This window comes from Monodon monoceros, unplaced genomic scaffold (assembly GCF_005190385.1).
Source record: "Monodon monoceros isolate NGI ecotype Baffin Bay Population unplaced genomic scaffold, NGI_Narwhal_1 Super_Scaffold_21, whole genome shotgun sequence".
NCBI classification, from domain to species: domain Eukaryota; kingdom Metazoa; phylum Chordata; class Mammalia; order Artiodactyla; family Monodontidae; genus Monodon; species Monodon monoceros.
The window spans coordinates 15,581,489-15,594,806 of NW_021703778.1; the positions used below are offsets into that span (position 1 = coordinate 15,581,489).

At 34.6% G+C, this 13,318-nt stretch overlaps 1 protein-coding gene across 1 annotated transcript in view; it reads right to left on the reverse strand.

Annotated features, from left to right (window-relative positions):
* MALRD1 (MAM and LDL receptor class A domain containing 1) overlaps nucleotides 1–13,318 on the reverse strand; it is a 579,678-nt gene that overhangs the window by 339,619 nt on the left and 226,741 nt on the right. Inside the window, exons 23-24 of the mRNA XM_029239293.1 lie at nucleotides 10,956–11,066; nucleotides 7,044–7,257 (exon numbers count right to left, since the gene is read on the reverse strand). Coding sequence (XP_029095126.1) covers nucleotides 7,044–7,257; nucleotides 10,956–11,066 — 325 coding nt within the window. The remainder of the gene's footprint in view (nucleotides 1–7,043; nucleotides 7,258–10,955; nucleotides 11,067–13,318) is intronic.

A 13,318-nucleotide genomic window follows, 5' to 3' on the forward strand; every position in this document is an offset into this window, starting at 1 on the left:
GCTCAGGGGAGATTTTGGTGGAGACAGAATATTTGATTGTAGTGTGATGATTACACGAGTTTTCACATATAATAAAATGCCATAGAACTAGACACACATATTGAACCATATTGTTTCCTGGTTTTGATATTATACTATACTATAAAATGTAACCACTGAGGGAAGCTACATGAAGGGTACACAGAATTTCTCTGTACTATCTTTGTAACTTCCTATGAACCCACAATTATTTCAAAATTCAAAAAATTAATGTCATGTGCCAATTATTATTCCGTGACATCACCAGGAAATTGTGATACAGTGATTTCCTTTGTATTGCCTTATTCTATGAAGTAATAATAAATTCTGTAAATAATACTTTCCAAACTGTTTCACAGAACAATTGTTCTATAAGGAGTATACTTAATTCCATGTAAAAAAAAGAGTTTCTGGGTAATTTGGAAAAATCCTATTTATAATACCAGGTTTTCAAAAATTGTCATAATTTTTTCTTCAGTGATGACTACCTGATTTCATAATTCTGAAAATATTACCCTAATGCGTGTCACTTTACAACACTGAGTTCATGAGAAACGGATCAGTGTTGATAATCTTGGAAAGACAGTGAAAGCTTTCTAAGCCTCAGTCAGTAGGCTACAGCCTGCAAATAATGAATTCCTGAAGCTTAGCACAGCAGATCCTTCACAGGAAGCCTGGTTTATTAACCTTATGATACCTGACCTACTTTTGAACATAACCTCCCAAAGAAAACAAAAGCTATTCATAGTGCATGATTAATAAAGTCTCTGAAAATACACTAGCTGTTTTCAAGGTGATGTAAAAATCCATGTTGGGATTAGTATTTAAATACCCTAACTAAATTATTTTTCCCTCACACATCCAAAAGTGCTTTGTACTTATTCTAACTCCGATTCGCAAGGTGAATGTTTATGTACCTATTTCTCTAGCTAGACAAGAAGCTCCACAATTCTTCAGGTAATATCTTATTTTTCTTTGTTTTTACTCCAGGGCCACTTATATTAGAGATGCCCAATGTTTAACCAAATAAATAAATGTCCAGTATGCAAGGCTAGGTCAGGAAGGTGTACACTGGTGCCAGTAGAGTCCCACAGAGGCACTCTACACCTTTAAATTCATTTTTTGTCACAACTGAGCACAAATTCTGATATGCTAAAAAGTTTTCGATGGAGCACTGGATATGGTGTAGAAGTAACACCTATAATATAACCTTGCTGTGAGTAAAAAGTCACATATATATCATAGCATCAAACAATAGCCCCTTCTCCCCCCAAAATTCATCAGTTCACTTGAAACAGAGAGAATTCTGCTACAACAAATGAGAAAGGGTAGTCAGGATGTAAATGAGTCAACTCAAATATGTCCTGAAGGATAACTATTTAGGGGAATTACAGTTATACATTCATAGAAATCAAAGAAAATTGTTAGTGATGTGGTGATAATATGGAAAGGACCATGTTTTAATTATTGCTGACTTTTTTAATGTTTTTGAATTTTTAAAAAATTCATTCAAATACATCAAATATCACTTGGCTCAAATCCATTATTTGTTCCATCTTTTTTGTTTGTTTTTTAACATCTTTATTGGAGTATAATTGCTTTACAATGTTGTGTTAGTTTCTGCTGTATAACAAAGTGAATCAGCTATATGTATGCGTATATCCCCATATCCACTTCCATCTTTACTTAAATGTCAATTTCTCAGTGAGAACTTTTCCGATGGCCCTATTTAAAACTATAACCACCACTCCAAGCATCTTCTTTCTCACTTTTCCCTATTTTACTTTTTGCCAGAGCACTTGTCATTATGAAATATGCTGTGTTATTTTACTTACTCTGTTTTGTCTGTGTCCCCTTCCACTACCACCAAACGTAAAGCAAGCTCCATGAGAGCAGGAAATTTGTCTGTACTGTTCACAGCATTATTCTTAGTAACTAGAACAAACCCTCGCACATAGTAGATGCTCAATAAATATTTGCTGAATAAATGCATGAACGTTCATTCTTAAAAACTTCTTAAAATCGCCAATAAATTATATCAGGCAATTCAATACATACGTAGGCATTAAATCTTGACTTAACTATAAATGGTTCAATTAAATTCATTAAGAAAATATACACAGAATCATTTTTCATATTTCAAAAGCTAATTATTGCCCCTATTAAAATCCTGATATATTTGTATATGTCAATAAGGAAACAAAGAATAAAATAATAGCTCTTCCTTCTCACCAGAAAACTTTTTCAAATGTTTGTATTGTTTAGATGAGTGCTTCTCAAACTTCAGTGCACATATACTTGTTAAAATGCAGTTTATGGTTAAGTCTGGGGTGGGGCCTGACTTCTGACAAAAATGCTGTTTGTCTCTAGACCAAGATTTGAGTAACTGAGTTTAGATAACTTTTCAGCAGTGTTAAATTCCACATTGATGTAACATTAAAAAATGATATTTTTAGAAACATTCATCCAATAGGAAAAAATGTGTTTAAAAATATTTGTAATGACTTTAGCAAGGTTACTATAAGTAACTGAGTATAAGAGTTTGATTTATTGTTAATCACGTGCTCTTTCACCAAGAGGGAACCCTAACGTAAACTATGGACTGTGGTGATAATGACACCTCCCGTGTAACAAATCACCACTCTGGTGGGGGACATGATAGTCTGGGGGGGTTGTGCATGTATGGGGATTAAGTTTTGCTGTGAACCTACAACTCCTTTAAAAAATAAATTCTACTGAAAAATTTAAAAGACAGCCTCCAGAATGAGAGAAGATATTTGCAAATCATACATATGATAAGGGCTTAACATCCAGAATATATAAATAACTCTTACAACTCTATAATAAAAAACACACACTTCTGTAAAGAAAAGCACAAAGAACCTTGACAGTTCTCCAAAGAACACACACAAATGGCCAATAAGCACAAGAAAAGATAATTAACATTGTAGTCATTAGGGAAGGACAAATCAAAACCACAATGAGATTCTACTTCATACACACTAGGATGGCTATAATTTAAAAAGAAAGAAAGAAAGAAAGAAAACAACAAGTATTGGCTAAGTCCCAGATCTCCTTCAAGAATTTGCCCAGGAGGGGGAATTAGATGAAGGGAGTCCAAAGGTACACACTTCCAGTTACAAGATAAATAAGTACTAGGGCTGTAATGTACAACATGATGACTATAGTTAGCACTGTTGTATGGTATATTTGAAAGAGATTAGATCCTAAGAGTCCTCATTTCAAGGGAAAAAACATTTTTTTCCTCTTTTTATTTTTTTGTACCTATATGAGAAAATGGATGTCAATGGATTACCACTAAACTTACTGTGGTAATCATTTCGCAATATAAATAAGTCACAATGATGTATACCTTAAACTTATACAGGGCTGTATGTTAATCATATCTCAGTAAAACTGGGGGGGGGGAATAAATAAGTAAAATGAAAAAAAATTGTTTAAATATCCTTCATCAGGCCTATCCTCATCAAGCTCCCTAACATTGTTATTTTCTCTCTCTCCATTTTTCATCTCCTTTAGTTTACTCTATATTTTCTCATAGAAAATGTATCACTTACCAACTTCTGACAAACTCTGTAATATACATACACACACACATGGATATTCTGTGTGTGTGTGTATGTGTGTGTGTGTGTGTAGAGAAAGAGAGAATATTTTCTGTTTAACACAGGGGAATGGGTAATATGATTTTTGTCTGTTTCATTTATGGATGTACACTAGATGTCTCAAACACTGCTTGACATATACCTTTTCAGTAAATATATGTTAAATTAATTCGATATTTTGTCTTCTCGATTTCTCTTGATCATTCTTGACAGCGTCTTGAAAATGTTATCAGTCTTTCCAAATCCTCTCTCTCTGACATTTGTGTTCTATTCTATTAATTTGTATTATTAGCTAATTACTTTCTTTGGTAAGGATTTAAGTATATAAATTTTTCACTAAGCATTTTCTTAACTAAATACCACAGGTTTTTTAATGCACTATTATTATTATTATTTATTTAAAACATTTTCTAATTTTACTGTAATATTTTTGGTGGGGAGATGGGTTATCAAAAGTATCTTCTAACTAACAGGGAATTTTCTAGCTTTTGTCTTACAACTGATTTCCAGCCTAATTCAAAAGATGTAATCCATGTCACTTTAATCCATTCAAAATTACTGAAGTTTGCTTAGTGCTTAATAACATATATTCTGTGTGTACTTGAAATAGATGTCTGCAGTTGGGAAATACAGTATTACATGTGCCCATTAGGTTCAGATTACGTACTAATTATTCTGGTCAAATATCCCGCATCCTTACTAATCACAGTGCAGAATTAAATTATTTTGAGCATGCCTGAGATCCTCTTGTGTATCACCAATAAATATGCTAATTGGAAAGTACAGAGAAACAAAAATATGATTGTTTGCCAAAGGACCCTCTATACCAATGGCAAAATATGTTCAACTAAGATTTCAGATTTCTCAGATACACAAATCACTTTCTTTTTGACTATGTCCTATATTTTAGATATATTTATATTATAAAGCAAAAAAAGAAACCAGTTAATCTTTCTTCCAAATCTTGCTTTCTGAGCCTATATTGGTCTACAGAAAATTAAAGCCACAGGTACTTTTGTTTTATAAAGGATTATTTTCTTTTCCTTTGTCAGAGATAGTCTATGCCTTTACAAAGAGCTCAGCAGTTTCATTCTTTCTTCTATTCCTAGGTGGTGTATTTATACCAAATGATATTTTAGACGTTTTTTTAGAGTTGTGATACATGTTCAGCCTTTACTTAGACTTCTCACACACAAAAAAACAAAAAACAAAAAAAAACAACCCAAAACAAACCAAAAAAACCTCACACAAGTTCCAAAGATCATGAAACCTAAGCCTAAATTCTTGGTTGGTTGCCAGGCAAACTTCTGAGATCAGTTGCTATGGTGATTTTTTTTTTTTTAAGTTTTTCTTCCTATTCTTCTGGGTCTAATTAAGAATCAAAGTTTATAGTATATGCAGGAAAAATAACAGCACTCATATTTCATATAGCAGGTTCTAGCCACTCTATAATTAAAACATTTAAAACCATTAACATAGGAATACAATTGAATTTTTAAATACATAATAAAATAAGCAGTGTTATATAAAAAGAAATTATATTCATGTAATAAGAACCAATATCAAAATGTGGGTTACTTTTAAGGTTTGTTCCAACTTTTTGGTTGTTTATTTGTTCTAAGGAGCTGAAAACATTTTCTTCTTCTTATATAATATCTGGAACTAATTCATCTCTCTTGCTCCAGTATTACTGATATCACAGCCCCATTCAAATGTTACAGTGATTTGGCAATCAGTTCACCAGAAAGCACCTTCTGATAAAACTTTCCCTCCAAGGGCTTGTAATTACTTTCGTCTTTATTTTCCATACAAAAGAACTACCAAGACAATAAATTTCAGTACATTTCTCTGACCCTCTTAGTATATCAGTATACCCTCCCAAACACAGATAGAGGATTCCTAGAAATATTTGCAAAGTTATTATCTAAATACAAAGAGTTCAAGGAAAATTTAGCCAGAAATAAAATACTTTAAACGCTGAAAAAATTGCATTAAATCATATCTTGGGAAAGAGATAAGTTGGCAACATGACAAATAAAATTCAAAAGCATAGTATCTGTTCTGTTCGACTGATTAGCTAATAGATTTGTGAGATACTCAAATGAAAATGGCAATGAAGAAAATGTAAAAGCATTTGATGCAGAAAATAACTAAAAACGCAGCAAAAATATTCATAAGATAAAGGTAAAAATTAATACAGAATACAAGATTAGCCAAACAGTTTTGCTTGGTTCATATAATAGTAATAATTGATATTATAAGATATAATCCACACTTGAAGAAACAAATAGTTATTCGATATACACAGGATTTCTACATCCACAACTTTTTTGGTTTTCCTAAGATTCAGCTGTACACAAAAGTGGTATGGTGGCTTGGGCAAAGCAGTGAATCATAAATCAAAGTACCTGGAAACTAGGATCAACTCTGTCAGTACCAGTTTTATGAAATTTGACCAAATCTCAGCCACTCTTGTTCAGCAGCTTTATCCATGGAATGCACTAATAATATCTCTCCCACTTACCCGTCGGGTTTCTGTGAAGATCAAGTGGAGATCAGTAGATAGGAGGGCTTTGAAAGTTAAAAGTTCTATGTAAATGTGAGCTCTTAATATACTGACGTGGTTCTGGTGATTCCAGATTTGGTTTCAAGAGGCAAAAAAGAGATCAAACTGTAATACGCTAGCTCAGAAATTATTATTGGTAATAGTGGAATAATTTGTCAACCTTAATTCTGACAATTTGTATTCACTTCATTTGCAGTGAAATGAGGCAACCACGCACTGTGTTCCATGATTTTACAGAATTCCCTGAATGAGCACATATGGCCCATTTAGCTAAGGATATTTTAATAGGTGCCGTTTATTATGAGTTGATCTCTTGTAACAATATTACACAGCTGATATGTGTTTCCCTTAGGAGATCACGTTGTCTATTTTATACATTATCTGGATATTGATTTTTTGTTTTTTTAGCCACTTATCCCAGCTCATAATTGACCCAAGGGAATGACAACTCCCTGAAATCCGTCAAAGCACAAAGGCTTGTCAACCTTACATGAATTGCCGTTTATGGACGTTTTGCTTGCCTTCTTTCCAAAAATTTATTTCATATGGAAAATACTTGTTTGCATACCGTTTGCCTTTGAAGACACCTGTTTTCCAGTTAATCTCCAATTCTTCACATACAAACAGAAAGCCATTGATTAGTTTGAAATGACTTTCGGTTCTAAATTAAGTACTGAGAGGGAGAAAGGAATGTATTTAAATGGTTAAATCACCTTACCTGCCTTGGCTGCTGAGTTATATATACTCTGTATTTTTCATCAATGAACCCATTGCACAGAGGAAGGTTGTGGGAGACAAAGGCAAAAGTAAGGAGACAGAACACTTCCACTCACCACAGATGAAAGGAGTCTCATCTGAATTATCAGCACAATCGTTCACAAAATCACACAGCTTGTCCCTGGCAATGCAGTGCTTGTTAGCGCATGTGAATTCTTGAGCCGTACACGTTCTGTCTGTGCTAAGTAGGGGGGAACAATCTTGAAAGGAGATATCATCCACTGCTACATCTCCTATGTAACTGATACCACGTTTTGCCCTGAAGACAACCTTTAAAAAAAATAAAGCCAATATCAGTTGACTCGTCCATCAGGAATCCAAAACCTGGGGCAAACAGTAAATACAGTACAGAACATGAGGGCTTGAATCTGATAAAAATGACCCCGTAATCCCTACGATGAAACTGACCCGGGAAGTTTGAGGGATATTGAAGATCTCTACCACACTCAACAGGTAAGGATGTGGGAGTGGCAACACCATTGTCTCTTGTCTAGATTTTTAGGTTACAGGGCCTAAGAAACTGGCAGGAGTCACCTACCACTGCAGCCTCTGCAACTCGCAGACCCAAAACAAAACCTGCTCACTTCTGACAGCCTCATCACACGTGGAAGCAGGAGGTCAACCAGGTGACGGAATGCACCAAGAGACAGAAGATGCAAGCATATCTTTTACCTTATTTCATCCACTTCTTGCCATTCCTCTGATCTGTTCAACTCAACTATTTGAAATCGAAAATATGTCGGACCTCAAAACCATGAATGTTTTTAATTGGCCACATCTTTGGACTTGAAATGATGGTGGTGTGCCTTTGATTAATGTATGTGATGAATGAAATCCTCCTGTGTGCCACTGCTGGACAGTGAGATCCCACTTCTACAGACTTTGATAGAACTGATGAAAAACAGTCACAGGACTCACTAAAGTTTTCAAAGTGAAACTAATTCAGACAGCTTCTACTGAATTTGCCTGCAAGTTAAATGTGTATTTGTGTGTTAGCATAAGAAATATTCATATATTTTAAAGTAAATTTAGGACAATTAGAGATGCATTAACAAGAAATACCTATTTACCTCCATGATTTCTATACAAAATAGTTATTGTCATCAAACTCCCAAACATCTTTTTACCAAATCTAATCCATTACTTTTCTTGAAAGAAGTAGTTTTTCCTTAAGATGTGTTATGCTTTTATACTATTGTATGAAAACCTAGTTGTTTTCCTTTTAAGATGAGAGAATAGAATAATTGAAAATCATGCCTTTCACATTATTATAAAAAAGCAAATAAATGTACAATTTTTATATAAATTCAAGTATCAAATTGACATAAAAGGCATACATTTGTTTTCTTCAGAGAAGATGTGCTAGAAAAGAAAAATAAATTTGTAAGATAGATTAAGAGCTTGGATGTGATTAAGACGAGGTGAAACTAGAAAGAATAATAACTACAACTCTTTTATAAGAAAATTGAGCCCAACAAAAACATGGATACACAAATTGAAAAAAGGTACTGTATTATCTGGATATATCTGAACATTTAATTTAAATCTGTGAGACAATGCTCTGTGATTAAGAAATCAGATAATCCAATGCCACACGATGTTGGTTAAGATTCCATAGACTTTAATACTGAATGTGATTAAACATTTTTTCAAGAGCAATTATGATATATTTTTTTCTGGTAAAATAAAAGCTGGGTCAATCATTTTGTAAAATTTAGGAAGCAATAGAGCATAGCATTTGTATTATGGACTTGTAGATGACCTGCCTGTGTTTAAAGCGTATCACTGCCATTGTAGTTATATAAGTAGGGCAAGTTATCCAAGTTCTAGGTATTTCTGTGTCTAATCTATAAAATGCAGGTAGTAAAGGTAGGTACCTCATACAGTTACAGGAGTAAATTTTTTGTTCATAGAACAGAACTTAGCACTTAGTAAGTGCCAGGTATGTGATTGCTCTAGTTATAAAAATTATTATAATTAAATGCTATGTTTAAATTGGGGGGTCCCAAATATAACTGTGAAAACTACCCAATGCTCTATACTTTTACTCAAGGGTTAAAGGCGCTCATGTTTCTGAGGCTAACGGGACTGATACAGTAAAAATGGAAGAACCATGGATAGTATGTGTGTCTCACTACTGTTTCTCCAGTGCATAGTAAGGTGCTTGCACATAGTAGGTTCTTGATATGTTTTTACTGAAGGAATGAATGAATCACATTAAACATCAAATATTCAGAAACCATTAATATTGCATTTTAAGAGTCAAACAACATGGGCGTATTTCTCTTCAAATTTCAATGTGAAAAATTAAATTTCAGATAGACTAAATTAATAATTGATTCCTCTGCTTAAATCCCTCATAATGTTTTTGTTTGTTTTTGTTTTGTTTTGTTTTTTGCGGTACGCGGGCCTCTCCCTGTTGCGGCCTCTCCTGTTGGGGAGCACAGGCTCCGGACGCGCAGGCTCAGCGGCCATGGCTCACGGGCGCAGCCGCTCCGCGGCATGTGGGAACTTCCCGGACCGGGGCACGAACCCGTGTCCCCTGCATCGGCTGGCGGACTCTCAACCACTGCGCCACCAGGGAAGCCCTTAATGTTGCTTTGAACATGATTTTACCATGCAAATGTTCTACTTGCGCAGACCAGTTAAGAATTCACTGCCTGAAGTGGAAGCCGACGCCTGGCAGCAGCACAGCCTTCCGCGTGTTCTTGCTGATGATTCTTCTTGCCTCAGTTAAAAGGTCTTGGAGGTTAAACAGGTGGAATCCTCTTAATGATAAATTTCATACTGTGCAAGGCCACTAAACTGCTGTCCAGTCTTTTCTTCTTCAGGTTGAACTCACTTCTTATCCATTTCCTAAATTATCTACAAATGACCCATAAGAAAACTGGGTCCCAGCAAGAGGTCAAAAATATATGGGATTTATTATAGCTAACATTCTAAGAAATTGGGGATAATGTTGTATCAATGCCTTTAAACAGCTGTATCTAGCCTGTGCTTCCAGTGGAGTTGAAAGGGGCTGATCTATCAGATATGGCATGTGATTGTAGATACAGTTACTGAATATTCACAGCTGATTTGGTTACTCTTGCTACATACTGCATTTCCAGTCCTCTGTATAATTAGCAAAGATATTATAGCTTGTATCTATAGATAAGTGGCTCTAAATTCAAGGAATTAAGCCCTGTGCAGTTATGACTAAGAAAAAATGTTCTCTGACATAAATGGCTCTGGATTCCCACTCTCCCTTATCTAATCTTAAATCTTAATAGCTAAGCTTTACCTTCCCTTCTGTCAAAAACAAAACAAAACAAAACAAGCAAAAACTCCAAAAGCAGAAAACACACACATCCATGGAGCTCCTGTTTTCCTGATAATCCATAAAAAAATAAAATTCACACTAAATATCTTGGCATATAATTACTTTCAGTTTAAACCTTTTATTCTATGTATTACTTGTTCTTTTCCTTTATTTTTAGGTCTTATCCTCCTAATATTATTGTAATCTACATGAAGACAAATACAGCATCACCCAATTTTGTGCCTCTGAAAATATTTTTCAGTCAAGTAAATCTATTTTCTCTAATAAGGTTCAACAATATAGTGTGCTTTCAAAGGTCTCTTTAATTGGGTTTGAAATAAACTAATGTAATTACTCTGCAGTCTCTGAGAATATATTTGCAAAATAGTGGGAGGTGTTCTTAATATGTAGGAGCCTGACTGTGGAGGCAGGAGATGGTTGTCACTAAAATGAGATGTTCCTAGAAAAATGGTTGCCTCTTTGGGAAAAAAAATTAGGGCATTTCAGAACCGCAAATTCCTTATGGAAAATGCTCTACGGAGTGGTGAGCGTTCATACAGCACATCAGAAAGGGAAAGAGAGACAAGAAGACAAGGGGTAGAGGAAATAAATTAAAATTAAAGAATCAACAAAACTCAATCATCACCTAAATACTTGGATTACAAACCTGTATATGCGAATGAACGCCTAAAAACACCTCTATTTTTTTCCACTGTGCACCTTGCTGTCCGCTTTGAGCCCACAGTTTAGAAGTAACATTGTCTATCTTGCTGAGTACCTGCAGAGACAAATCAAGTAAGAAGTGCTGAAATATTTTACCTTGACAAATTCTAAACATATAGAATTCTCCCAGTAATTTTTTTTCATTTTAATATCAACATGAATCCCTGAGAGAAAAGCTCAGACATTTTTCATTAGTGCTGTTTTCTAGAACAGCACTGTGTCCCCAGGGTACCTCATGAGCTTTGTGTAATAAAGCTGTGCATGAATATCTGCCAGTCAAGTCTGAAGTTACCTGGCACCATTTGATTAAGAACTCTTAACTACCTTAGTTTTTAAAAATCTGACAGCAAGAACAATTGGAAGTCTCAATATTAAATAATATTCATGTAGTCACATGAAAAGCACAGAATTGTTTACTAAACACAGTTTTGAGAATGACATTAGGTTCAGTGGGGATGGTGATGTTACAATGGGAGTCCGTTCAATTCCAACAGCACATATGGGTGATGTGAGTGGGCACCTAACTCATCTAAGCCAGCAAGAGCTCCCCACCCAACAAACGGACCCTCATTCTAAAGGGAAATTGAGAATCATCTCAGCAAACAAATTATCATGGCTCTTCTTTTAGAATGACACAAAAAAGAGCCATGAAGAAAGTAATTAAATAGGGAAGAGCAGTAGAGTTCCACATTTTAAAATAACTGACTTAGATGATGTATTTAATTATTTCACAACACTATTTTTTTTACATCTTTATTGGAGTATAATTGCTTTACAATGGTGTGTTAGTTTCTGCTTTATAACAAAGTGAATCAGTTATACATATACATATGTTCCCATATCTCTTCCCTCTTGCGTCTCCCTCCCTCCCTCCCTCCCTATCCCACCCCTCTAGGTGGTCACAAAGCAACGAGCTGATCTCCCTCTACACCACGAATTTTTAACAATACAATGTGTGTAACCAATTCATTATTCACATAAAGGGTTTGGGGAGGTTTTGACTTTTGAAAGTGAAGGTAACTTTGAATACTTTCATGATCAGTTTTTAAAAAATTAAATGCAGGGGACTTCCCTGGTGCTGCAGTGGTTACGAATCTGCCTGCCAATGCAGGGGACACGGGTTCGACCCTTGGTCCGGGAAGATCCCACATGCCACGGAGCAACTAAGCCCGTGTGCCACAACTACTAAGCCTGTGCTCTAGAGCCCATAAGCCACAACTACTGAGCCCTCACGCCACAACTACTGAAGCCCATGTGCCTAGAGCCCGTGCTCTGCAACAAGAGAAGCCACAGCAATGGGAAGCCCACGCACTGCAACGAAGAATAGCCCCCGCTCGGTGCAACTAGAGAAAGCCCGTGTGCAGCAACAAAGACCCAACGCAGCCAAAATTAAATAAATAAATTTATTTTAAAAAATTAAATGCAAATGGTTATTTTTATAGAGCTAGAGTTTCTAGAGTCATATAAAAAGTCGTATGTGGCTAGCAAAGATATCACTAAATTCTTGAATTCAAGTTGAATCAACATATTATTAAAGTCAAGAAAATAGAATTTCTAAAAAATATAAAAATCTTTTTTGAAGGATACTAAAAAGAATGTATAGGAATTAGATCTTCTTTGTATGAATACTGCTCTATACACAAATCACTAAGGAAAACTGTGTTCATGCAACATAGTAATGCAACATTTAATGTTATTTTACTCAGCTGTGCACGAAATAAGGATCATATGTATTACCATTTTAATTATTTTATAATTAACTACTTATAAAATTTTAAGGTTGTTTTATAATTTTTCATCTACTAACACAAAATCTTATGCTGAAAAAATGAAAGCCTATTTTAGATAATTAATCTCAACCACAAAATATACCTGGTAAGTAATTCTCATTTTTCTGATGCAAACCCTGTAGTTAGCTGTATTGATTGTTTTGTCTAAAACCATTTTTAAAAACTCAGTGAGACACAAATGGTAAATTGTCACATCAATCCACAAGACTACTTGGATACTTTCAGATTATTAAACATGCACACATACATATACACAAACAAGTTTACTCTTAAACTGTTTTTGGTGAGAAGTCTCACCTATAACAAATAAAACTATTCTTCCAAAATTACTTTATAAATTTAACATGTTTCCAATTAAAAGAAAGTAACAGCATTTTAAAAATATGTTTATCTAATTTGGGGAGGAAAATAATATTTAATATGGCCAGGAAAATCATAGAATAAGACAGTTAAAAATTTTTTAAAAACCCTAATATTAAAATTACATCAAGCTACTAGGAAAGAAGTGGTTAAGCAG